At 39.0% G+C, this 24,827-nt stretch overlaps 1 protein-coding gene across 1 annotated transcript in view; it reads right to left on the bottom strand.

Moving 5' to 3' along the window:
• Positions 1–24,452, bottom strand: part of LOC119785474 (slit homolog 1 protein-like) — a 66,829-nt gene extending 42,377 nt beyond the window's left edge. The window contains exons 1-2 of the mRNA XM_038288172.1: positions 23,817–24,452; positions 1,817–1,888 (exon numbers count right to left, since the gene is read on the bottom strand). Of these exons, the coding sequence (XP_038144100.1) occupies positions 1,817–1,888; positions 23,817–24,028 (284 nt within the window). The 5' untranslated portion in view covers positions 24,029–24,452. The remainder of the gene's footprint in view (positions 1–1,816; positions 1,889–23,816) is intronic.
• Positions 24,453–24,827: the final 375 nt, after the last annotated feature.

The following is a 24,827-nucleotide window of genomic DNA, read 5'->3' on the forward strand; positions in this document are numbered from 1 at the left end:
TTCTTCTAGTCTGTCATGATGAAGAAAAGGCTGAGCCAAAAAGCAGAGTTCTCCATTTACTGGCTAGCCTGCAGTCCAAAAGAAAAAGATCACATGTACACTGAGGAGCTTTGTCACCCCAGGTGAATTTAGAGTGGCGCCACTGATCCACACTGACCGTGAGCAGCATAAAAACATGCTGGATAAACTATGGCTCTCTATTGTTGCCTTGACGTGGGACAGGGAGAGTCACAGGAAAAATATCTGAGTTATTTCCTAAATGCCTTAACCTCATGACCTAAAGGGCAAGACTATCCCTAAGTGGATCTTATTAGTCCTGTACCATTTTACTATGTCTAAATATATTAAATCTAAATGGCTAAAATACCATGATTTAATAGAATAACAAATTGCAGTATTCATGTTCAAAGTAAGACACAGCCTATTGCCTGGGAATATACAAAAGATGTTCTCTGAAAGGGAGGGAGGGTACGATTTAAGGGGAAGGGGAACTTTTAAGACTAATAGATCTAGAACAACAAGGAAAATATTATGTTTATCAATTTGCGGAGTTAAATTGTGCAACAAACTAAATGAGAATCCAAAGCAATGCCCAAACATATTCCTTTTCAAAAACATTTACAAAGAAATTATATTCAGTATAGAGAAGCATTGTAGAAAGTTATGTTTGTGTTTTTTGCTTTGTTTATTTGTATATATGTATGAAGGTATATGTGTACACATATTTATGTATGTATATGTGTAGGTAGGTATGTATTTATATGGATATATAGCAACATAATTATAAATATTGTAAATTGAAGAAATACAAGAATTAAAGGGGTAGGAGTACATAAGTTTTACTCCTTTATACTCCTTTTCGCACATGTAATAGAGGTATATTAACTCAGGAAAGAAGGGTACCTTGTTTGTTGTTTTTCTCTCCAATGTTTAAACATTGCTTTATTGTTTTTTTCGTTTTTCTCTTGCATGTTCGAAATAAAGAATCCAATCCAATCAAATGTAAAACTGATTTAATGATTAGAAGCAAAAGCTTATTTAAGGTTTAATTACTGTACCAATTATGTTCTTAACTTCTCAAAGAACTTACCTGTGTCTGGTGTTTCTTTTGCATAAAAGTAGGCATTAATTATTTCCCATGTTTTATCAATTAATATGGGTATGATATGTATATATACATTTTATTTCTATATCTGCTAGGATATGTGTTAAAGGGAAATACCTCTATGGGACCTCTCTAACGTATACCATCGCTGTAATACTCTATACCGATTAGGAGTTACAAATCCCAGGATTCCAAAGGGTTGTTAACCTTTCCTAAACAGGGCTCCAGAGACGTCAGTTGTCCTCGCCATGTCCTTCTTTTTAACACCACATCTATATCTGACATTTGACAGAACCCCGTCCCCGGGTTAACACAGGAAACACTAGATTTCCAAGCCTCACCCAGGGGACACAATGTTTTCAGGCTAAAAGGTAACAGATAAGCTTCTCCACACTTTAAATCTGCCAGACACTGACACTAAGCAAGCAAAGTTTGGTTAGCTCATGTGTCACCATAGAGCCTGAACATTAGTCTGTGCCCTCTGGCTTTCAAGGGTTAAGAAATGTATGTGTTTCCCATATCCCTACTTGACCCAATGCTACCAAAGACATGTGGGAAAGAATTTATCCAAAATATTCTGCAGCTCTGTCCATACTGAGTATAAACACCAAGGACTGATTAAAGTACAGCATACAGTATCTGTTGAGAATATGTGAGAATATAGGTGTTTTTTTTTTTTATGCAGATGGAGGAGAATTGAATGGTACTTACAGAACTCTGAGGTGTTTAAGACCAGAGAAATCCATCTTGGTTATGATTGTCAGGTTGTTCTCATTCAGATCTCTGAAAAAAACAAAGCAAGAAAATCCGGCACGATATAATCTTTAAAAACTGCAAAATAGCAATAACTTTATTTTTTATATCTGTACACTTTTAAACAAAGCATAATTTAAACGTGTATTCTAAAAACTGACAACTGACTAGAAATAAAGGTTTTTTGTAGGGCTTCTTTTTTCTAATAAAAGGGTCATGATTGAAAAAAGGTAGAAATCAGCACTGTTTGAATCAGCTACATTTCCTAATCATTGGGATTACATCTGTATAAACAGGTCTGGTGTTAAGGATGGCTTTTAATTAGTGTTGCACCAATACTGATACCAGTATCGGTCGGGGCGGCGAATACCATGAAAATAGGGCACCGATACCATTTTGAGAGCCAAAAGTTCATTCAACCACTGTCACCCATATCAGGTAGGCAATAAAAATGTCTACTGGATTCACTTTGTATTAGTCTTTTTCCTGCTTCACAAAGGTAGGCAGCATCTTGACAAAGAAATGATGGCAGCTATTATGCAGTTCTTCATATATACACACACACAGATGGTACTGCACAGCCAGGTATCGGGTATCGGAAGCCTCGTGAGACCATCCTGATCTCGCGAGCTTTCAAGGTTTCACTCGCAGATCAGTCTGGCTACTTTCCGTTAAAGAAAATTTCGAGCCGTTCACCAAACGAACGTCCAATCAGCGTTGGCTTTGAGGCGGGTTGAGGTGTGACGCAACGAGAAGCGTGACAGTTCAGTCTAAAGAACATGGCGGCTTCAGCCGATGAAACTAGCGTTAGCGTGGCTATCGAGCAAGTTTTATCGGAATTACAGAGTATTTCTTCACTGAAAGAAGAGCAAAACACTGCTCTGGAGGCTTTTCTCAGAGGAAAAGATGTTTTTGCTCTTCTCCCGACTGGACAAGAGTTTGATCTATCAATTGGCTTGTGCCTGGCTTGTGGTTGCGTTTTCGTCGTCGCTTTGTTAGTACGTCATATGCTTCGTTGATCTGATTGGTTTATTTGGCCCGTCTATCACCAACATAGGCCAATCAGCTAACCAGTATTTTCGCCCCTTCCCAAAATTACTTTAACTGAAGGTTTCCGGATGGATATGCGGAGCAAATCCAGCAAATCCATCTGGCGGAGTCAGGTTAGGGTATCGGTACTTTGATACTGCATATCAAAACATAATGAAACTATAGGGTTCCCAATGAATATGGAAGGAGCTTGAGTTCCTCCATTTGTAAATCTAAGTTTTGTTTTCCTGGTGTTTGTTTTTTAACCTCTGGTGTTGGAAAATGTGTAGCTGAAATGTTTTTTTCCAGCAGTTTTTAATTTTTGAAAATGTGCTATGATGTGTTTCCATAGAGGCCATAGTGAGTTGTATTGCTTTGGCTGTTAGTTGTACATTTCAAAACAATAACCAGAGATGGCAAAAGTACTCACTTTCCATACTTGAGTAAAAGTACAGATACTTGTGTTAAAAACTACTCTGGTAAAAGTGGAAGTACTGATTAAACTTCTTTACTCAAGTAAAAGTAACAAAGTACAGGCTTGTAAATTTACTTAAAGTATAAAAGTAAAAGTAGAAACCACTTTTTTCATGCCGTTGCCTACATTTTAAATGGATGTCTGCCAATAGGACTAGATCTCCGTTGTGTTCATTTTCAATCATCTCGTCGTCCATGCTACTATGCTAACGCCACCGCCACCAAGCTGCAATGATTTGCCGCCAATGAATACCGCCGAATCTGTCGATTCATCTTGTAGTGGTGCGTCAAATGCAACGTAAATTCCCATCCAGTTAGATTGAATTTGGTATTGATGACGTGAAAAATAATAACAGTAACTCCACTGAAATGATTCAAAACTAAAGTAACGAGCCAATTTTTTTAAATGTAAGGAGTAGAAAGTACAGATATTTGTGTAAAAATGTAAGGAGTAGAAGTAAAAAGTCGTTATAAAAATAAGTAGTAAAGTAAAGTAAAAATATCAGAAAAATCTACTTGAGTACAGTAACGAAGTATTTGTACTTCGTTACTTCCATCTCTGACAATAACTACTTCCCAAAGTCCCCACCAATGAGGACCAAATGAGGATAAAGTGCATCAGCAAGAAGAAGAGAGGAGGAGGAAATACAAGCCATCTCTTCCATCAATTATCAAGGGCATTATGAGATCTATAGAAAAAGGATTAAAAGAACTTCAAGGAATGCAGTGTTATGTGTTTTACTAAATATTTCAGCATGATCATATACCAGACTCTAGTGTCTCTCTGCCAGGCCAAACCATACCAACTTTATTTATGAAGCACTTTATACACCTACAGGACCAAAGTGCTGTACACAATCATAGAAAACTCTGCAAGGCCTTCTGACCATACAAGCAAACAGAGATTTAAAAACGGCTAGGAAACCTAAGAGAGAGTTTAGGCTCCTGTATAAGAGGGAACTCAAAATAAAATATTCTGTGAGCAGATGGTCACAGGGAGCAGAAGGAGCCCTGAAAGAAGGGAGTGTCTTAATTTAAGGGCCTTTCCAGAACCTTTGCAACACAGACTGCTACAGAAAAACTCTCCTGCATATCAACCTGCAGCTATCAACATATACATTGAAAAGAAATCCATATCAGTTACTATATTCAATCTCAAATTTAATTTTTTATTAAATTGAATTTGTAAATCCACTTGAAATAACTTTATTTTGTATGAAATTGGTAAGCATGTAGATACTTCTTAATGACTCTGAGCTTGTTGTTTGGACTGAAAGCTGTGAAGAAGAAGACGGTGATGTCACTTTTCCCACAACCTTCTCTGGTAGCTTGGTAAAATGAGCACCATGTATGTAGACGTGAGAGTCTGGGCTGTGGGCATCGGTCTGCGGAGTGTCATGTTTCCATCCTACTGTAAAGGGTGGAGCAGTCTGACCTTGTCCAGTCTACTGTACAAGTGAGGCTGAGAGACACGAAGGAACAAGAGTGCAAAGAGAAAACCTGCTGAAAGACAAAGAGGTCCAGCAGTGATCTGAAGGTGTCTTCATATTAGCCTTAGATTTTAATCATTGTCTCTGCAGTTAAAGAGGAATAGGCAACCAGCCTTCATCTCTGTACAAATAATACATTTGACCTCCTGAGAATATTTTAACCCTTTAAAGCCCGATCCAAGAATAAAACATAACAGAAATTACTTTTTTTTTTGTTTGAAGTCCTTATTTGGCCTTTTAACAAAATATGTAAAAAGAAAAAACAAAAATAAATTTTTGATAGTAATAATTTATTACTATGCGATAAGTCAAAATTATTTTTTGTAAAGTCTTCTGCCCTCTGTTATCAGGTATATCTGAGCAAAGTTTTTACCATTAAATTATGCAAAAGGTGTCAGACGCAAAACATTTCAGAAACAGTATGTATCAAATATGATACATTTGGCATTACAGGGTTAAAATGGAAAGAAATTGTGATTGCTGAGACCGTAACCACTGGATCTGAAAGCTTATTTCCACTGTAGCCTCTGTCTTTAATTTAGATTCCTTCTTATATAAAGATTTAAATTGGACTTTTCTATTAATCAGATACCATCAACAATTAAAAGTTGCTTTATTGAATAAACAAAAGTCATTTTCTCATAAGTACTTGTGTTTTAAAGGAAACATAGTTTCTCAACTAAACAAAATGACTATTGAGATAAAATGGGTGTATCTGGTGGGGTTCAAGGAGACAGAAGCAGAGATACCAAAGCAACTTTAAACCAGCTCCACAGGCAGCCTCGTTCAGCAAACACACCACCAGGCAGATGAGCTCCGAGCCAGCTCCCACGTCAGAAGATGAATTGACGACTGATTAGCTGTCGGCATGAATACTCTGTTCAAACAGATCAATCAGATCAATTATTTGATTTTAAAATGGGTATAAATCATAAAAGAGAACTAGGGAATTCAATTGCATGGGATGATTTATTCAAGTATTACCTAATTGAGGCTAAGTAACTGGGAACAGCCTACCAGAAGCTGTTTATCAGCTATTTAACATCATTTATCTTTAATTTAAACATCAAATCAGAAAGTAGGATTAACACAAATGAAGTACATATCAGATTGCTCCTGGTTAGGAAGTTTTACTAAAGGTAGAGCGCCTAACCGAGGAATGTAATGCGATAAGGAGGCTGGGAGAGAAAACTGATGAAAGTATTTGAAAAAAGACTATGCTATACATCATTATGCCCTGAGTTTCATGAATAACTATAGCTATAGTTGCAAAAGGTCAGCCTTTAACAGACTGTCTTTCTGCTTAGTGTTTATCTGTCATTCTTGGACATCTTCCTATATTCTTATGCTTATGTCTGTCTAAAATGTCTACCCATTATGGTCTGCACACTCAGGACAAAATTATGGTGCAGGTTCCAAAGGTCAGAACTGAAATGATTAAATATGATTTTACATTTTCTGCCCATCTAACCTAGACTGACGTACAGAAGGATTTCAAGTTATCTTTTCTAACCTTGGAGAAATTAAGATTTCTTTTAAAGAACATTATATCATTTGGCATCTGCAACTACCCTAATGTTCAATTATGTGATGCTTCTGCATTATGTGTTTAGAGTATCTGTTTTTAGATATTGGATTCGTTTTATGGCGATGTGATTCTTTAAAAAGAGGTTCTAATACATGGGGTCTTTCTGCATTCAGTTTTCATGTTTTCTCAGTGAATGCATAGGTTTTCTCCGGGTACTCTAACTTCCCTCCACAGTTTAAAAACACAGCTGTTACTCTAAATTAACAATAGTGTGTGTGTGTAGATGTATGTGTATGAGTTGCCCTGGAATGGATTGGCGACCTGTCCATTTTGTACCCATAGAACGCCGTAGACTGCCCCCTATGACCCTGACGGACAGAAGCTGCAGAAGATGGATGAGTGCATGGCATCCAATTCCACATGAGTGTAGATCAATCAAATTCAATTAAAGAAAAAATAATTTAGTTTAAAATAGCACAAGATTTATTTCTGCTCCTGAATAGAATTCTGGGTTTTCTCAATATAATTCCTCTTTTCATTGCTGTCATTTACCTCTCACTAGTGAAAGCTAAAGAGTCATGGACAGTGACAGAAAAACAAATGAAAATGTTAACTGAAGGAGACACCCCAGAGGCGAGGCCACCGACGGAGCCAGTCACTCAGTGAGGGAAGCGACACTCGAGGGAATGTCTGTCATGCGTATTTAGTGTGGAAGTGGAATTACAATCATAGCTGGAAACTAAAAGGGAGTCTTTTTCTTTTTCGTGACTCAGGATAAGACCTGTGCATCAGTATTAATCAGCTTTTACATGAAGAAATGTGCATCAACAAGATACTGAGTTGGTAGCTAGAATCCAGTTATTTCTATCATGGCTGCTTACTGCTGTAGCTGCCAGGGCAGCAAAATAGGCATTAGCAAATTTACCCCCCAAACACCAGGTGTCATTTAGACATTGGTTTTTACATTAATTTTATCAGTCCATCATATGAATGAATAAATCAATGAATAGGAATTTATTTCAGACAATATTTGACAAATAACCATAAATGAATCAACCAAATACACATAAAAGAGACTAGTTAACATCGACCAAACCCAACACTAATTTCCAAACTAACTGAATTCACCATTAAAGGACCTTACACCTATTCTGCATGACCTTCACTGGCTTCCCATCACCTGCAGAATTCAATACAAAATCGCGCTCATCACCCATCAGTGTTTACACGGATCCTCACCGGATTATCTGAAGGACCTTCTCACTCCACATTCATCCACCAGATCTCTTCGATCACAAGACTGCAACTTCCTTCACCTTCCTCGCTCCAGATTAAGGTCCATGGGAGATCGGGCCTTCGCTGTCGCTGCCCCCCGTCTCTGGAACTCTCTCCCAGATCATCTGAGAGCTCCACAACCACTGATTGATTTTGAAAGAGGCTTGAAGACTTTTTTATTTAAGCAAGCCTATTCTGCCTCCACATGATTTTTATGATGTTGATTTTTATCTTTGATTTTATTTGCACTGTGTAGCACTTTGAGATTTTTGTTAATGAAAAGTGCGGTACAAATTGGATTTATTATTATTATTATTATTATTATTAAAACATAAAGAGAGGCAAAACCCTCCACCAAATAAACTTTCGGTATATGCAGCTGGAGAAATGACATAAATAAATGGAAATTGCCTGGAAGGGGCATAAAGAAGTAAAACCTATTTTTTATACCACCTCTCACTAATTGCACTTGCTTAACTTAAAGTAGAGTAAACTTCCTCTTAAACTTGTTTTTTTTTTATATATAAATATATATATCTACATACTACATACATGTAAACAAACAAAAACACATCAGGCCATAATCCACATTTGCACCCCCAATCATCAATGCCACAGTCCAACACCACATTCCCTCCACCCTCTTCCTTCGCCAGTCCCACCTCGCACCCAACAACGGGTCATATTTTTTATTTATTCCAGAGAGAGTTGTTGAAAGTTGGGCTGTGTTTGGTCGGTAAGGTCACCAGTTTTTGACGTCTTTTCAAAGATCTGAAAATTACAGCTTTTCACTTTTTAGCCAAATGTAGACGCCGTTTGAACGTAAATCATGTTGTCTTTTTAATGTCTGTTCCACTAATCTTTGCTCGGTGGGTATAGTGGCTGCTTAGAGCCAGCCTGGGTGCCATTCCGAACTTAGTCCCACCCACAAAGTTTGAGGTTGTGAAGTTCGGTCTGGCTCTGCTCCATAGTAGCGCATGTATTATCGCCCACTGTCAGGCGATCCAATCAAATTGCCAGGGCGGGCTTTATACGATGATGGACAGATGACCAACAGTAACGTAATCAACCACGTGACCAATGCGCGCTTGGGTGACAACAATAATGGCTGCCGCTGGAGAGTTTAGGTGAGTAGATTCTGCTATTAGGTCTGTTCTAGAAGATATCGACAGCAAATTAATTTTAAAAGAGGAACAGAGAAACGCGATCAAGGCTCCTCTTCTTATTCTAGGCGTGCAACTGCACGCTTTGATTTTTGTTGACAACAACTATGCCTGGCTTAACATACGTCACGCACTCCGTTGCTCTTATTGGTTGTAGGTCTATCCAATTGAGTGCAGAGGCATTTTTTTTCCTGGTTCGTTCGAAACACGCCCCATAATCACAGCTCTATGGAGCAGAATCAGACTCATATTCTGACTAGAATTGAGTCGGACTACGTCAGGCTAGCTTAGAGCCCCAAATACATATATATATATATATATATATATATATATATATATATATATATATATATATGTATATATATATATATATATATATATATATATATATATATATATATATATATATATATATATATAAACACACATATATATATATACACACACACACACATATGTGTATATATATATATATATGTGTGTGTGTCTGTATGTAAGTACAGTATAGAGGCTATAAGGACCAGTTATTTTTTTATTAACATTCTGAAAGGATAAAGATGGAGAGCTTGGTTGTTCTAAGTGACAATAGAGGAGAGCAGGAGATAAACCAGAGGAAGGATAAAACAGCACGGTGGGGGGTCCAGAACTACTCCCCAGATATGTGTGAAATTACCCTTACAATTAAAGTACAAAAGCAAAGCAGGCGTCAAGAGGGAAATCGGCACACAGTCAGTGATGTCCACATTATGACATGCTTCACTCAGAGGAAAAGAAAAAAACACACACCAAGCTGCTAATCGCAAAATGTCCCCAGAAGCTGCATGTTTGCGAGGAGGAGGAAAGAGAGGAACGACGATGCACGGTTAATTGATTTCTGCCCAGCATGGCTGGGTCACGGGGTCAGCTTGGCGACAGACTCCACTTGATTGGAGGCTAAGCCGAACAATAGCTCATTAAAGCCGAACGCGTCTCGCACATTCGAACAATCGCCTGCCTGGATTGGCAGTTATCCTGCTCAGCGCTGCTCTCTCCACAGTAACATCTGACAGGGGAGGAGAGCAGCAGGAGGTCAGCTTACTGGAAGGACAGAGAGACCAACACCGATGTGTGACTTACAGTAAACACAGCTTCCTTTGGACCGCTGAAAAGAAATGATGCAGCAAACACTGAACATTTGCTCACTTGTCATTTACAATATTGTAGCTACATTTAGTCAGATTGGTACTAACACCAACAAAGCTCTGTTCATTTTGGACATGGCTTCCTCACAAACTGCTTACATCCCCAGCGATTTTGGATACGAACGAGTGGGAGTGTGCATTTTTAATTTGGTTGTTAGCTGAGTCCCTGGAAACTGCAGCGATCAATAAAGTATCAAGATACACAGAGCCGGAGTAAACAAGATTCTGCTTCCATGAAAACAACACGGACTGGAGGTTAACACAGACAGCAGCGAGCCTGAACAATACCCACAATACAACAACTCCTGAATCCTAATCTGCAATAGTTTCTCTATTAACCACATCTCTACTCTTTAGACTCAATAACCCTGCAAACAGCATTACGTTTTTTTAAATGCTTATGTATTTCATTTGGATTGTATGTTATTAGATATATTTATCAACACAAACAAATCTATTTTTTGTGTTTTGGAGTTTGTCTTTACCAGCGTTGGAGCTCAGGCAGGTCTGTGAACATTCACTTTTACAGGATTAGGGTTTGTAACTAGTTGCATTTTCTTTATTTTAATTGAGTGACTTTTTGACAAAAATGCTTTAGGATATTTGTGTTGGGTTCTGGAGGTCTGTCCACCTTTCTCCAGCAGAGGGCGTTCTAGGTCTCCTGGAGCTGGAGTTGACATCCACACCTGCGGCTCGTTTGCTCATCAGGAGACCAGCATTTATGGAGAGGCAGAGCAACACTCCAGCGTCAGAGTGTTTTGCCAGTTATGGTTAGCAAGCCTGAGCCAACCTGTCTGTCTGAATCTCTGACTCCCCTGAAACCTGAACCTAATCTGTTTTTGTCCTCTCTGCTTCCTATGAAGAACCTGTCTAAACCCAGAAACTCTGGAAGAGTTTCCCAGTCTGAAATCAGTCTGTCTGATCTCTGAAGAACTCTGGAAGTCAAATCTGTCAAATACCTGCCTGCCTGCTCTCAGAAGAAACTGAAAGAGAAACTCAGATCAGAAACCGCAAGATCACAAACCAAGCTCTGCCTCTGCCTAGCCCTCTGCCAGCCAACAGCCTCTGGACCCTCCTGGTTCCCCCCTTCTGCCGCTCTGCTCAACCCTTGAACAGGTACGAACCTGCACTCGCTCAACCTGCAAAATTACCTGTATGCCTGCTAATCAATCTGTCCCTCTCTGCAGTGAAACCAGTCGTGACCAGACCCGGACCCGATAAAACCCAGAATCAGTGTTTATTTACATTGTGTTGTTCAATAAACCTGTTGAACTTTTTCCCAGCCTCTTGAGTGTTCTGCATGTGGGTTAGAACCCTTAGGACAAACATGACAATTTGTACTTTGATGTACTTTTTTAACTTTTACTCAAGTCATATTCTTGTGAGAGTATCACTACTCTTACTTGAATACATTTTCTGGTTGCACTACCCACTGCTTTTTTGAGATCAGGTCAAAAACAGTGAATTCTAGATATTCTTTTTTCCTAACATGAGGCATTACTCACGTGTAAGATTGATTTTAGAAGATTTTTTTTGTCATGATCTTGGCGCTGATGACTGGCTGGACTACGCATTTCATTCACCTGCCTAGCTCCGTGCAGTTTCTCATTGCTTATCATCTGATGCACCTGCTCCTGCCTCTATTTAACCAGCCCTCTAACCAGTCATCAGTGCCAGATTACCCTTGAGCCAGTGATAAGAGTTTTACTAGCGTACCTAACAGTTACTGATTGCTTGATCCTGACTCGTCTTTCCTTTGGACCACTGAGCCTGCCTGGCCCCTGTTTTGATCTGTTTGCCTGACTTGTCTTCAGGCTCCTGTTAGATTCTGCCTGATGACAGAACCTGGAACTGCTTCCTGTCACCGACCTGGTGTCCTGCTGCTCCAGAGGGGAGGGGAGATCGCCTCAGAGAGGAATAAACTGCAGATTAATGCGTATTATACTCATGAAATTAAGTTCATTTTAGCTCGTATTTAATGCATTTTAATGACTACATTTCTAAAGCTTGACAATGCATATTTTAGAAATAATTTTACCTCCCTAGTATTCAATGAGAAATCAGCACTGATATAAATATGTAATAGTAATAAAAACAGTATCAACAGCCAATGGTTTTGTCCATCTCTAAATAATGTTTCCAGGTCTTTAAGCACATGCTTCCTCGTGATCATTTTTATTATTTAGTTTAACCCTTTAAAGCCCGATCCAAGAATAAAACAAAACAGAAAATAACCTTTTTTTGGTTTGAATTCCTTATTTGCCCTTTTAACAAAATATGTAAAAAGAAAAAACAGAAATACATTTTTAATATTAATAATTTATTACTATGCGATAAGTCAAGATTATTTTTTGTGTAGTCTTCTACTGGCTGTTATCAGGTATATCTGATTGTGTACAATAGGATTAAATTATGCAAAAGGTGTCAGATGCAAAACATTTCAGAAACCGTATGTATCAAATACGATACATTTGGCATTATAGAGTTAAGTTCTGTAGATCAGAGGTCTTCAACGTTTTCAAGGCCAAGGACTCCCAAACTGATGGCGAGATGAAGCGGGGACCCCTTAATTATATATATTGTATTATATTGTGTTCTATCAAACTGGTCCTACAGTCACTCTATTACAGATGGATTAATGTAACCAAAGTAATTTCTCCCTGGGATTATTAAAGTATTTCTGATTCTGATTCCTGGTTGATGGGACAGGTGTTGTGAATGAAACGGTGCCCAGCTTGAAAGAGCTCCTGTGTGTCGCTGAATGTGTGCATTGATGACTGAAAGACATCTTCTGCCTCCATTTATCTGTTTACTACAGTGTGTTGAATTCATGTCAATGTGAATTTAAGGACATTTCAATTAGTGGAAAAAATTGCAGGGAGGAATATAAAACAAATAAATAAGAAAGTCTAATCAACTAAAACTTTCGCGACCCCCATGCAGTACCTCCGTGGACCCCCTAAGGGTCCCGGACTCCCTGTTGAAGACCTGTAGAGGATCTCAAGGCCCCATAATTGTGAACCATGCTCCCATCCTGACCCAACCTTGGGAATCAATGACATAAATCGTTCCATGCAGCTCTGGTTGTATGATCAGTGTTGTTAGGTTTATGATTGTCCTGTATGTAGCGCAATCTATCTGCACATCATCTGATGTGCTGATCATTATATGAACAAGAATCCGTATCTGTGCTGGAGAAAAGCATCACCACAGTATGATGTTGCCACCATCAGCATCCCCAAAATTAAAATTTGCCTTCTTTCAGGTTCAAACATATGGTAGGACCCATCTGTTTCACAATGACTCAAAGGAGCAACACTGATGCAAAAGGCTTAAAACTAAGCTAGCTTATAGCAATTAGTTTTTAATAACCAAACACCAAAATGAATCTCATGTGGAGGATTGTAATAATTAAAAAAAACAACTCCTTCTTTTAACACATGCAGACTGAGATTAAATCTTACCTGACTTTAGTTTGTTGTATTAGTAAATGTTTTCCTTTCAAAAGGGAAATCAGAACTTTGGCTGACTAAACCAAGCTCATACAGTAACTACCTGTGGTTTTAATTCAGCTGTCCTCCAGCCATGACAGATTTAAAAAATCAGAGCATTCATTTATGCCTGGTCATCAAAACTGTGATTTATTTAATTAAAGTACTTTACTGCAGCAAAAAAGCAAAAATATTCGGTGTCAAGAGAGATTTGTAAAACATAATATTATCACATATTAATAATTTTTGTTTATCATAATAATATTTAATTGCAAAATATATAACTTTGCATATATCTCATCCAGTTTGAGTTGAGTTTAAATAGTTATTAATCTGAATAAATATGTGTAATCTAACGTAAATATAATTTTAAAATTGGTTTTGTTATTTTAAGGGGTTGTTACATGTAAGACATTATTGTAATATGGAGCCTGGGTGGAAATTCAGCTGAAGAAACTCATTGTTCCACTTGCGACACAGCCAATCAGCTTTGACCTCTGCCAGAGGTTTCTTCCCAACGGGGAGTTTTTCCTCCTCACTGTCGCTTCATGCTTGCTCATCATGGACAGGTTCTCTCAAACTGTGTTATCCAACTGGACTTCGATCTTCTCTAGAATCAGCTCATGCAATCCCCATAAAGCTCAGCAGATCGTCTCACTAACCAGCAGTCTACAGACTGACCGACTTCATCTATCTCCACTCCACCACCAGTTTCAGGCCTTGAGGGGAAAACAGCCCTATTCTTTTCTCCTGTTTATGCAGATCTATCAAATTTAGTGCTATGTTTCCTGCCGAGGTCTGAGCACCAAAGACAAAGTAATTGTATCAATAAATTTCTCCTAATTGTCTTTTCTCTTTGTGTGAGTTTTTCAAATTATAATTATCTCTGACTTGTCTTTCATGTGATTAAAATGAGATCTAAGGTGCCTCCTATTCATTCTGACAGCAGCTGTCTGAACTGTGGTCTGATCCAAGATGGCCGGCCTCTAGACACGTCGGCCTCGCTGGTGACAGCTTCCAATGAGGCATCTACATAATGTCTATGGCGACAGCGCCAACAAATAACAAAAATGGTGCATGCACCATGCAGGGAGACGGAGTTATGTGACCAATGGGGAGCGAAAAGTAGTGATCATCTGTCTGAACGGTCAGTTAACTGAGTTTGTAGAATGTAGATATCTATAGAAGCAATTGTACTGCCTTATGTAGTCCTATTTGTGACCTTATGCTCACTGAGCAACACAGAGAATGCAGCATGTAGACAGGGTGTCTACAAGCTGGAAGTCACGAACGAATCTTGGTAAAACCAGGTTTCTTAGTGGCTGACTCCCACGCAATCAGGTCATAAGCTAAGAGATTTCCAGGAAGTTTTCGACAGAGCATCCAGTCGTGCACGTACGACTACATAGCGCGATGTGGAAACTATAAAAGCAGCCTGAAATGGAATGATGGTTGGGGGAAAAAACTGATGATGTAGCGCTGAACGTGTGAAGTGTTTAAGACAGCAGTAGGAATTCGGAAATAATAAAGGTTTCCCCCCTCCGGATGGTGTGTAAAATGGTGTGAATCGTGGCCTTCTTTCTGTCATAAGGGAATTCTACCAATGAGCTTCCACAAGTTCACTATAAAGTATATAGTCGCTGCTCTTTAGAATGATTGAGGGATTTAGGGGTTAGGGGGGACGTTTGGATACAGCCTTCATCACACTGATGTCACCACATTGTTTATGTGCTACAATGCATTTTGGGTAGATTACATATTCTAGGTCCAGTAGCTAGGGTCATCCAGCCAAAATAGCAATCACAAGAGATCAGGTGATGAAGATGAGGAGGACCAGAGACAGGAAGAGGCGACAGTTGGCTGTTTGTGCAGCTGCACAAAGAGGATGCTAACAAAGATGGAGAGCTAATCAAAAAAGAGCTCCAGTTACTAACTAAGGCTGTTAGCAGTTATCATCGGGGTCAAAACATTTTCTCTGATACATTAGAAAGATTTCTTACAATGACTAAAAGATACGTCACTGCCACTTGCTAGTGAAGAGTATCAGACTTCCAGTTCATTCCAAAGTTAAAGAACAATCCACTGGACTTTGTTTTCAAGTTTGAAGACATTCGGCTTCCAATCCATTGAGTTTTTTTAATTCAAAATGTCAGAAATAGCGTTGACCTTAAGGTTTTATAGAGTGGACCACTAACAAAGCTTTGTTTTGGCTCAGAAAACATGCAAAATGAACCGGACGAACGGGTCCGCCCCTTTGGAATGGGGGTCGTTTGGGTTCTTGGTTAGCCTATTCAGCCAGCCCAACTATTCCCTCTAATCTCTTTTAACGTTAGTTGTCAGTTACCATCCCTTCATTCTTTTACCTTTCTCCACATCAATTATCCTAAATTTTAACCAGTTTCGACTGAAAAAAACACTTTCTTTCATTATTCCCACTTCACTTCCAGAACCTGTTTTCTGTTTGCTTTTCCTCTTAGACTCCTTTTCCTCATCTGTCACTTTTCTCTCCTGTGGCAAAGCAGGAAAAGCAACTTATAGTAGCAGCATTACATAAGCGCAGACCTAATGACACTTCATTAGCAGCATCTTTTCCGCTCAGGGGAGACTTTGACAGATATTCATAAGAAATGGGAAGAGAGCAATGAGGGGCTGAGGGAAAAGCAGAGAAGGCAGCGATCGGTAATAAAATAGAGAAACGAGCTGTTTGTGTAAGGGTGTGTGTGTGTGTGAACATGAGAAATAGAAAAACATATGAAAAGACAACAGCGTAGAGTCATTTCTAACCCTGAAATTCTACCTCTGTTGGTGGGGTTAGCATTAATATTTAGCATGCTCTGAATTGCAGCACCCATTACTATTGGAGGGAAAATGGAACAATGTTGTTCTAGTAAGTTAGATCTGAAGGAAAACATGTAAACACTTCAACAAAAATATGTTTTATTGTGAAAAATGTTTTATATTTCCTGTTTTAGTTTAGCAGTTTCGCCACTCTCAGTGCCACACCAAACTATTCAGAGGCTTACAGATTAAAATTAGTAAAACTTGCTGTGGATTCAGTCATTACCCTTTGATATGAACCTTATAACCTTTATGCAACAATGCTCAGCACTCTGAACATGCAATCCCCATGGAGAGACATGGTGGTGGCAGCATGATGGCGTTCTTTTTCCTCAAAGAAGGCAGCCTGCTAGTATTGCTCTGAATAACACAGGACATGAAGATGGGTGGGATGCTTATGAAGCAGGAAGGTTTCAGGTTCGAATACCAGCCTGGGGTCTTTCTGCATGGAGTTTGCATGTTCCCCCTGAGCATTCAGGGGTTTTCTCCGGGTACTCCGGCTTCCTACAGTCCAAAAGTGACTCTTAATTGGCTTCTTTAAATCATCCTTAGGTGTAAGTGTCTCCTTTTTGTCTCTGTGTTGCCCTGGCGACCTGTCCAGGGTGTACCCCGCCTCTCGCACATACGTATACATCTATCTATCTATATATATATATATATATATATATATATATATATATATATATATATATATATATATATATATATATATATATATATATATATATATACTATATATACATATCGTACATACGGAGTAAAATATTTTCCCATTATTGTCGAAATTAAAAAAGAACGTTTGGTAAATTGAAATTTGAAAACAAAAAAAATGCAATCCTGAGATGAAACGTTGCTTTCTCATATGTTTTTTTAATTTAATTTTTTTTGTAATTTTTTTCATTATTTTTTCATATTTTCTCTTTTCAAATAATATTTTCTCAAATTTCTCTTCTTCAGATTGAGTTTTATGCATTGCATTTAACAGATCCCATTCCCTTTACTTCGGGGGGTTGGCTCATAGATGCATTTCTATTAGTCTGCTGGGACATTATCGGAACCATTTTTATTGGTCTTGAAAATGTAATCTGTAAAAAATGAAAGAAAAGTTTGAAGAAATTAAACCTGAAAACATTAAATATGAAAAAAAGATTAATTGCAACTTGAAAACAGCAAAGTTTCTCTCAAAACCTTTTTTTTTTCTAATGACTGGTTAGACGTTTCATTTCGGAATTGCATTCTTTTTTTTCAATTTTCCATTTACAAAACATGTTTTGTTTTTTTGCTTCCACCAACCGTATAGTTTGATTAGAAAGTATACAGTAAATTTGTTTTATTTTCCTTTAAGAATCATCATCACACGTTTTGATCAATCTAACTCTGCTATTCTGTCTATGAGATGACATGCAACAGAGTGTGAAATGGTTGCAAGGAAGAGTAGAAAGGATGATTTCTGGACTGGTTTTCTTCAAGCTCCAGTTATGATCAGATAGAGCATTGTATGATAAATACTGACTTTAAATTGTGTTCAGAGTGGCTCGTAAGGATGATGTTAACGCTCAGCTGCTGGCACTCGCTCTCTCATTCAAACATCTCTCCTCTCCCTGACTCTGTAACACTTTTGCTCTTTTTTTTTCTGCAACAATAACCAGACTCATCAGAGCCCAAAGGGCATTCAGTCCATTCTGCAGCATTGCCATGACAATAAAACAGAAAGGGGTGTTTAGTTTGACTGGTGCAGTCACCTTGATAAATGACCCGGTTATTGCTCTGTGCAAGCAGCATTCCCTGGGAATTCGGAGCCGGAGTAACTGAACACACTCTGTCTATCTCTCTCCCCCAGTGGCTGGCAGCCCAGCTGACACACACGCTCAGATCACTTTACACGCTCGTTGGGCGACAAGACTTTTAACAAATAACTGTTTAATGAGCGACTCCTCTCGGGTGCTGCACAAATAAATCAGATCTCTGACTAGGAAACAATACACAGTTCAAAAGGTCACACTGGCTGTTTACATTTGCCCAGTAAGGAGATGATGCCTATTAATCTTAATAAGAACATGTCTCTCTGGTGTTCTATGTCTAATGCTCCTTTAAAAAGGTGTTGCAAACTTGGATTACACTCACAAAAAAGTACCAAATAAAGAGTTTGGAGGCTACGGCAGAATGGAAGGGATGGATTAGTAATTAAAGTCCCTTTTTTTTTTTTAAAGCAGCAGCTCCATGCAGATGTTTGCCCATCCTGAGCCTAGTTCTACTGCAAGCTCCTCCCTCTTAAAAGGGACATTGTTCCAGCCCACTGTTACCTCATGCTTGTACAAAATGAGCATTACATTTTAAGTAAAGACAATTTAATTTGGGAGTTCGCTCAGAAAAAACTATTTGTTTTGTGGCACTGCATGTTTTTTTCTGGAGTGATTATTATTGAATTACTTACATTTGGACTGATATGGATTATTTGTAATTGGCTGTAAATTAAAGCCTTTTTTCCCTTGTAAAGTGACCTCGATATTAGTTTTAATTTTATTATTGTTTAACAATGTCCAAAAAAAGCCTTAGCTCAAAAGAGTAAAGATTTACTGCACCAGATCACACCTTTTCCCCCTCAGTTAATTTCATCTACCGTGAAAGAAAAATCTGTCAAGAATCCCAAAAAATCAAAGGGGATTAAAATGATACAGGTACATAGATGTGCAACATGCCCATGGAAATAAGAACAAACAGCATCTGATCCTGATTAAATAAGGTTATAATAAGTGTTTAGTCATTTTTTAACCTAAATAGAATTCCATCTCTGGGTGCAATGAGGAGACATAAACAGACATGGCGCCATCTGCTGGAAGTACCTTAAAAATATTAAGCCTCTTTCCCGCTTTAAATACTGTGTTAATGAATTTTTCAAACATGGGTCTGAAGTGTCGACTGCTGGGCCGCTGACTGGAACAGACCTCAGCGGAGAGCCATGAGCCGCCCGTTCTCAGTCGGAGGAGGGGGGCTGGGGGCCGGTAACACACAGTTCCGGAATTTCCAGAATTTTTGCAATACAATAATTCGTGCATCATGTGCGGATTAGAATTAGTTTGATTGCGCAGACACAACAAAAGAGAGTGGGGTGTGGGGAGAAGGTTCTAGCCTGGGTGCCAGTCCGAACTTAGTCCCGCCCACAAGGTTTGAGGTCGGGAAGTTCAGTCTGGCTCTGCTCCATAGTAGCGCGAGTATGATCGCCCACCCTCTGGCGATCCAATGAAATTGTCAGGGCGGGCTTTATACGATGATGGACAGATGATCAACAGTAACGTAATCAACCACGTGACCAAAGCACGCTTGGGCGTTAACAACAATGGCTGCCGCTGGAGAGTTGAGGTGAGTAGATTCTGCTATTAGGTCTGTTCTAGAAGATATCGACAGCAAATTAATTTTAAAAGAGGAAAAGAGAAACGCGATCACGGCTCATCTTCTTATTCTAGGCGCGCAACTGCATGCTTTGATTTTTGTTAACAACAAAATTGCTTAACTGCCCCTGCAAAATTGCCCCCTATATTTTTAGGGGGTCAAAAATCTTATTTTTGGGGTTATGACCGTTGCTTAACATACGTCACGCACTCTGTTGCTCTTATTGGTTGTAGGTCTATCCAATTGAGTGCAGAGGCATTTTTTTTTTCTGGTTCGTTCAAAACACGCCCCATAATCACAGCTCTATGGAGCAGCATCAGACTCATAGTCTGACTAGAATTGAGTCGGACTACGTCAGGCTAAGAAGGTTCCACTGTTGTCGAGCAAAATCCCGTACGATTTTGAAATTCCCCCGGACATTTTTTTTAGGTATGAAAACTAGGACATGTCCGGGAAAATGAGGAAGTCTGGTCAAACTAAAATATCAACAATTTTGGTGTTCCAGTAAGTGAGCGCGTCTTTGCTCAGCAGCTTGGCTCGTTGTAAACCAACCAATCAGCGCACAGCTCATCTAAATATTCATGATCATACCATAAAAGGAAGAAAACCTGTCGTTTCATTCTAAGGCTTTTAACCAGGCTGCATTAGGGTAACCTGACTCCGCCAGATGGATTTGCTCCGCATATCCATCTGGAAACCTTCCGTAGAAGTCATTTTGGGAAGGGGCGAAAATACTGGTTAACTGATTGGCCTATGTTGGTGATAGACGGGCCAAATAAACCAATCAGATCAACGAAGCATATGACGTACTAACAGAGCGACGACGAAGAGGAGCCAATTGATAGATCAAACTCTTGCCAAAACCAGTCGGGAGAAGAGCAAAAACATCTTTTCCTCTGAGAAAAGCCTCCAGAGCAGTGTTTTGCTCTTCTTTTAGTGAAGAAATACTCTGTAATTCCGATAAAACTTGCTCGATAGCCACGCTAACGCTAGTTTCATCGACTGAAGCCGCCATGTTCTTTAGACTGAACTGTCGCGCTTCTCGTTGCGCCACACCTCAATCCGCCTCAAAGCCAACGCTGATTGGACGTTCGTTTGGTGAACGGCTCCAAATTTTCTTCAACGCAGAGTCTCCAGACTGATTAGCGAGTGAAATCTTGAAAGCTTGCGAGATCAGGATGGTCTCACGAGGCTAGCATTAGGGCTAATAGAACAGTAAATATGCCATTTTCAGCCCAAGCAATGTTACACACCATATTCAGAGACCTTAAGGACCAGCATCGAATATCCTATAGAATTATTGTATGACCTCTTTAAGGCATTTTCATCAGAATGGCTCCTAAATGGCTTCTTTAGAGGAGGCAGACAGAGGACTGCTGTCAGGTAGAGGTTTAATAAAAAACACTTCTAAGAAAAAAACAGCCTTTCTAAAAGGTGAGTCATGCATAGTCTGGTACTAATACTTGACCCTGATTGAAAAAGAAAACATCCTGATCTACCCATGACTGCTGATAGAACAGTTTAACGCTCAGAACCACGGTCAGCAGCATCGTATCACACAAATAACACAGAAATATGACGGCTCATCAAGAGAATGCCAGGAGTGTGCAAAGAAGTAATCAAAGCAAAAGGTGGCTACTTTGAAGAACCTGAAATATAAAACGTATTTTCAGTTGTTTCACACTTTTCTGTTAAGTGTATAATTCCATATATAATTCATATATTAATATATATTCGTATAATTCATAGTTTCGATGCCTTCAGTGAGAATCTACAATTTTCATAGTCTTGAAAATAAAGAAAGCTCTTTGAATTAGAAGGTGTTTCCAAACCTTTGATGCATTGATAGATTTAACATATAAAAAGATATATTACATTTAAAAATAATTTTAAAAAAACACTGAATATGACATTGACATTTTCTGGGTCTAAATGTTTACATCTAGCAGCCCATAAACAGTAGAAAAACTCACAACACTGACTTCTCTCTATTTTCTCTTCATGTAGACGAATCAGACTGAGGGATGGGAGCTTTTCCTCCCCCTTTGACTCCCGACCGAGGCCCCTATCATGAATCTGTCAACCTCAAAGAAGAGAACTCCTCCATGCTACAGTAAACCAAGTAGAGGCAAGATAGTGTATTTCTGCCATCACCCCTGAAATTCATTAATGATTCATATTCAAGCACTCTGGAACCTGAAATAAACACATAACCTCACCAGGTATAAACAAAAACATGTTCAGCCTTAGAACGCCGCACGGCTCCTCGAGAAAAAAAAAAGAGAAAAAGTGGAAAAACATTTAAGACTCTACAAATAGAAGCCATCAAAACAGAAGGTCAACATGTTGGTGACACACTTCTCAGGGATATGGCCATAAATGTGAGATTTACATTAAAAGTTAAAGGAGTTTCACTTTAACCGATTGAATCAGTTTAGAGATTCTCTCAAACGTAGGAAATATGCAACAATATTCAATCAGAAACAAAAAATTGACAAATGGATTATCAGCATCAATATCTGCAATTCAGAATCCAAATGTGCCAAAAGTACAGTTGATCTGATCCAACCAGGTGACAAAGACAACTTACTCAAGTCCTAAGATATTTTCTATATTTATATTTAACTTATAATATGTTTTTTTGTCTTTTTTACTTTGTTTTTAGCACTTTGGAAGAGACTACCCGTGTAATTTTACATTAAATTAAGTTTACATTGAATTATATATATATATATATATATATATATATATATATATATATATATATATATATATATATATATATATATATATATATATATATATATATTAAGATTGAAGTAATGATATATATATTTTTAGGGGGTCAAAAATCTTATTTTTGGGGTTATGACCTAAAATATTTGGGAACCCCTAGCTAAGAGCCTCACATTTATTTTTCGACTGCTTTCAAACTGACAGCATCACTAACCTGTCTGCATGTCTTCAAAATTGGGGCAAAAGTCTTTGTAGATTATGTAGATTTAGATTGTTTTTGCACTGATTAGGGCATTTAATTGGAAGCGAAGAGAAGGTGATCTGTAAAACGCCATTTGAGAAAAACGTGGTTCGGAAAACTCTTGGTAAATTACATTTTGAAAAAAGATTGAAGATATAAAATCTTTAAAAAAAACATTAAACTGCTGCACAAGATCAAGTCAGAGAAAACAGTAAGTTTACTCTTGAAACCTTTCTTTGATTGCAAAGTTTTTAAAATTTCATTGCAGGATAAATACATTTTTTTATTTCGAAATGTGTTTTGTTAGCAACAAATAAAAAATCACTACACAAGTGTTTCTATTTATATATTGATATATATATATATATATATGCTTTGCCCTGTGTTTTTCTTTTTTTTTATTTCTGCGCTTTTTTGTGCTTTGTTTTACCCCACTGAACCTCCAAAATGTTATTGCAGTGTCTTCAAACAGAGATTAAACTTTAATCATATCATTTTTTGATAAACCTCTTGCTGATTCTTGCTTTAATTTGACAAAAATCCCAATCTCGTTCTGTTATAGTCTAGCACTGATTTGTTTTTGTTTTTCTAGTATATCAATGTGTGAGAAACGTAGGCAGGAGCAAAACAAGTATCTTAAAGGTGATGGTGACTTGATACAAAAGAACAAAAATATGCCATTAAAAGTAAAGATGCAGCAGACAAAACATGATAAATGTGTCACTGCAGCCAGGATTCAGTGCAGGATGCGATGCTGCAGAAAGCATCAAAGTGTCTGTGAGAAATCAAGTTAAAAGAGATCACTGGTCAGGAGGGAGCAGGAAACCATTTAGTCCTGTGTTCACTTACTAAGTTAACTCCACAGCAACTGGGTCATGCTGCTAATTCAATCTACAGCTGCAGATTCATTGACAGCTCAGAAACACACTTTAATTCAGACTTTATTAATAGCAGGTTGGATTAATCCCTGGTTAAGAACTTAAAAACCAAGGCAGTGAGTAAATGATAAATTCACATGTTTCCTCTTTAATTGAAATGCCGTCACTTTGAAGGATTCCCCTCTCCTGTCTGTCTAGGTGAGATCATGATGCTCAGGAAATGCAGGTGTGTTGGACTACTTACAGCCGCTCAGTCCCTCTGGGGATGTTTTTGGGGACAGAGTGGATCCCCCGGCCGTGGCAGTCCACCGTGTTCCCCAGGCAGCTGCAGGCAGAGGGACACGCTCCAGCAGCTCCCTGACCCACCAGGAGCACCAGGACAACCCACGCCAGACCCCGGCTCAGCCTCCCACCGCCTGCTGACCCGACTCCATCCTCTCTGGCTCCTTCTGGCATCCTGCCGTCCTCCACGACTCTCCAGGTTTATCAGCTGAAAGATGAGAACTACCTCCTCCTGTCACCAAACCAACACTTCAGCTCTCTTTGGAAAGTGGACAGAAAGAGCAGGAAAATGTTTTCAGCACAGTTCAATTGCCACTTGATCCCAGAGAGGAATCTCAGACAGATAAAGAGAGGGGAAAAGGACAAGTGGATTCTCTTCTTCTACTTGTCCCCAGATTTCCAGCTCCTCCAATTGGTGTCTTTTCTTCTCCTCCCCTGTGTCTCCTCTCTGCTTTCTCTCTCTCTCTCTTGCAGCTGTACAGTGCACTTCCCTCTCCCCTCCACTTTTCATTGAGTCATTGTGCAGTGAACAGTGAGCCACTAGAAAAAGAAAAAGAGGTGGGGGGGGGGACTCCTGAGATAGAGTGAGAGACTCCCTCTCTTACTCACACACCCAGAGTAATCATCCATCAAAAGCCTTTACAAATAACAGCAGAGAGACTCCTCCCACAATCCCCCCCCCCCCACACACACACACACACACACATACACACCCCAACACCCAGAATGAACTCAAATCTATTCACTAACAGCAGTAGTAGGAGCCCTCCACATCCAGAAACAGCAGCAGTCCACTAACCCCCCTCCCTGCTCTGTTTCTACCCTCGCTCAGTCTCGCCCACATGCACTCTCCTCCCTGGAGGAAGAAAAGAGCCCAGGGCTCCATGGACGTGATGAGATGAGAGGCAGGCAGCCGAGAGCAAGTCGTGATCTCTCTGAAGTATCTGACTGGGAAGCTCTGAAGAAAAAGCAG

The sequence above is a fragment of the Cyprinodon tularosa genome, unplaced genomic scaffold (assembly GCF_016077235.1).
Source record: "Cyprinodon tularosa strain WSP-4 unplaced genomic scaffold, ASM1607723v1 ctg25, whole genome shotgun sequence".
Lineage (NCBI taxonomy): Eukaryota > Metazoa > Chordata > Actinopteri > Cyprinodontiformes > Cyprinodontidae > Cyprinodon > Cyprinodon tularosa.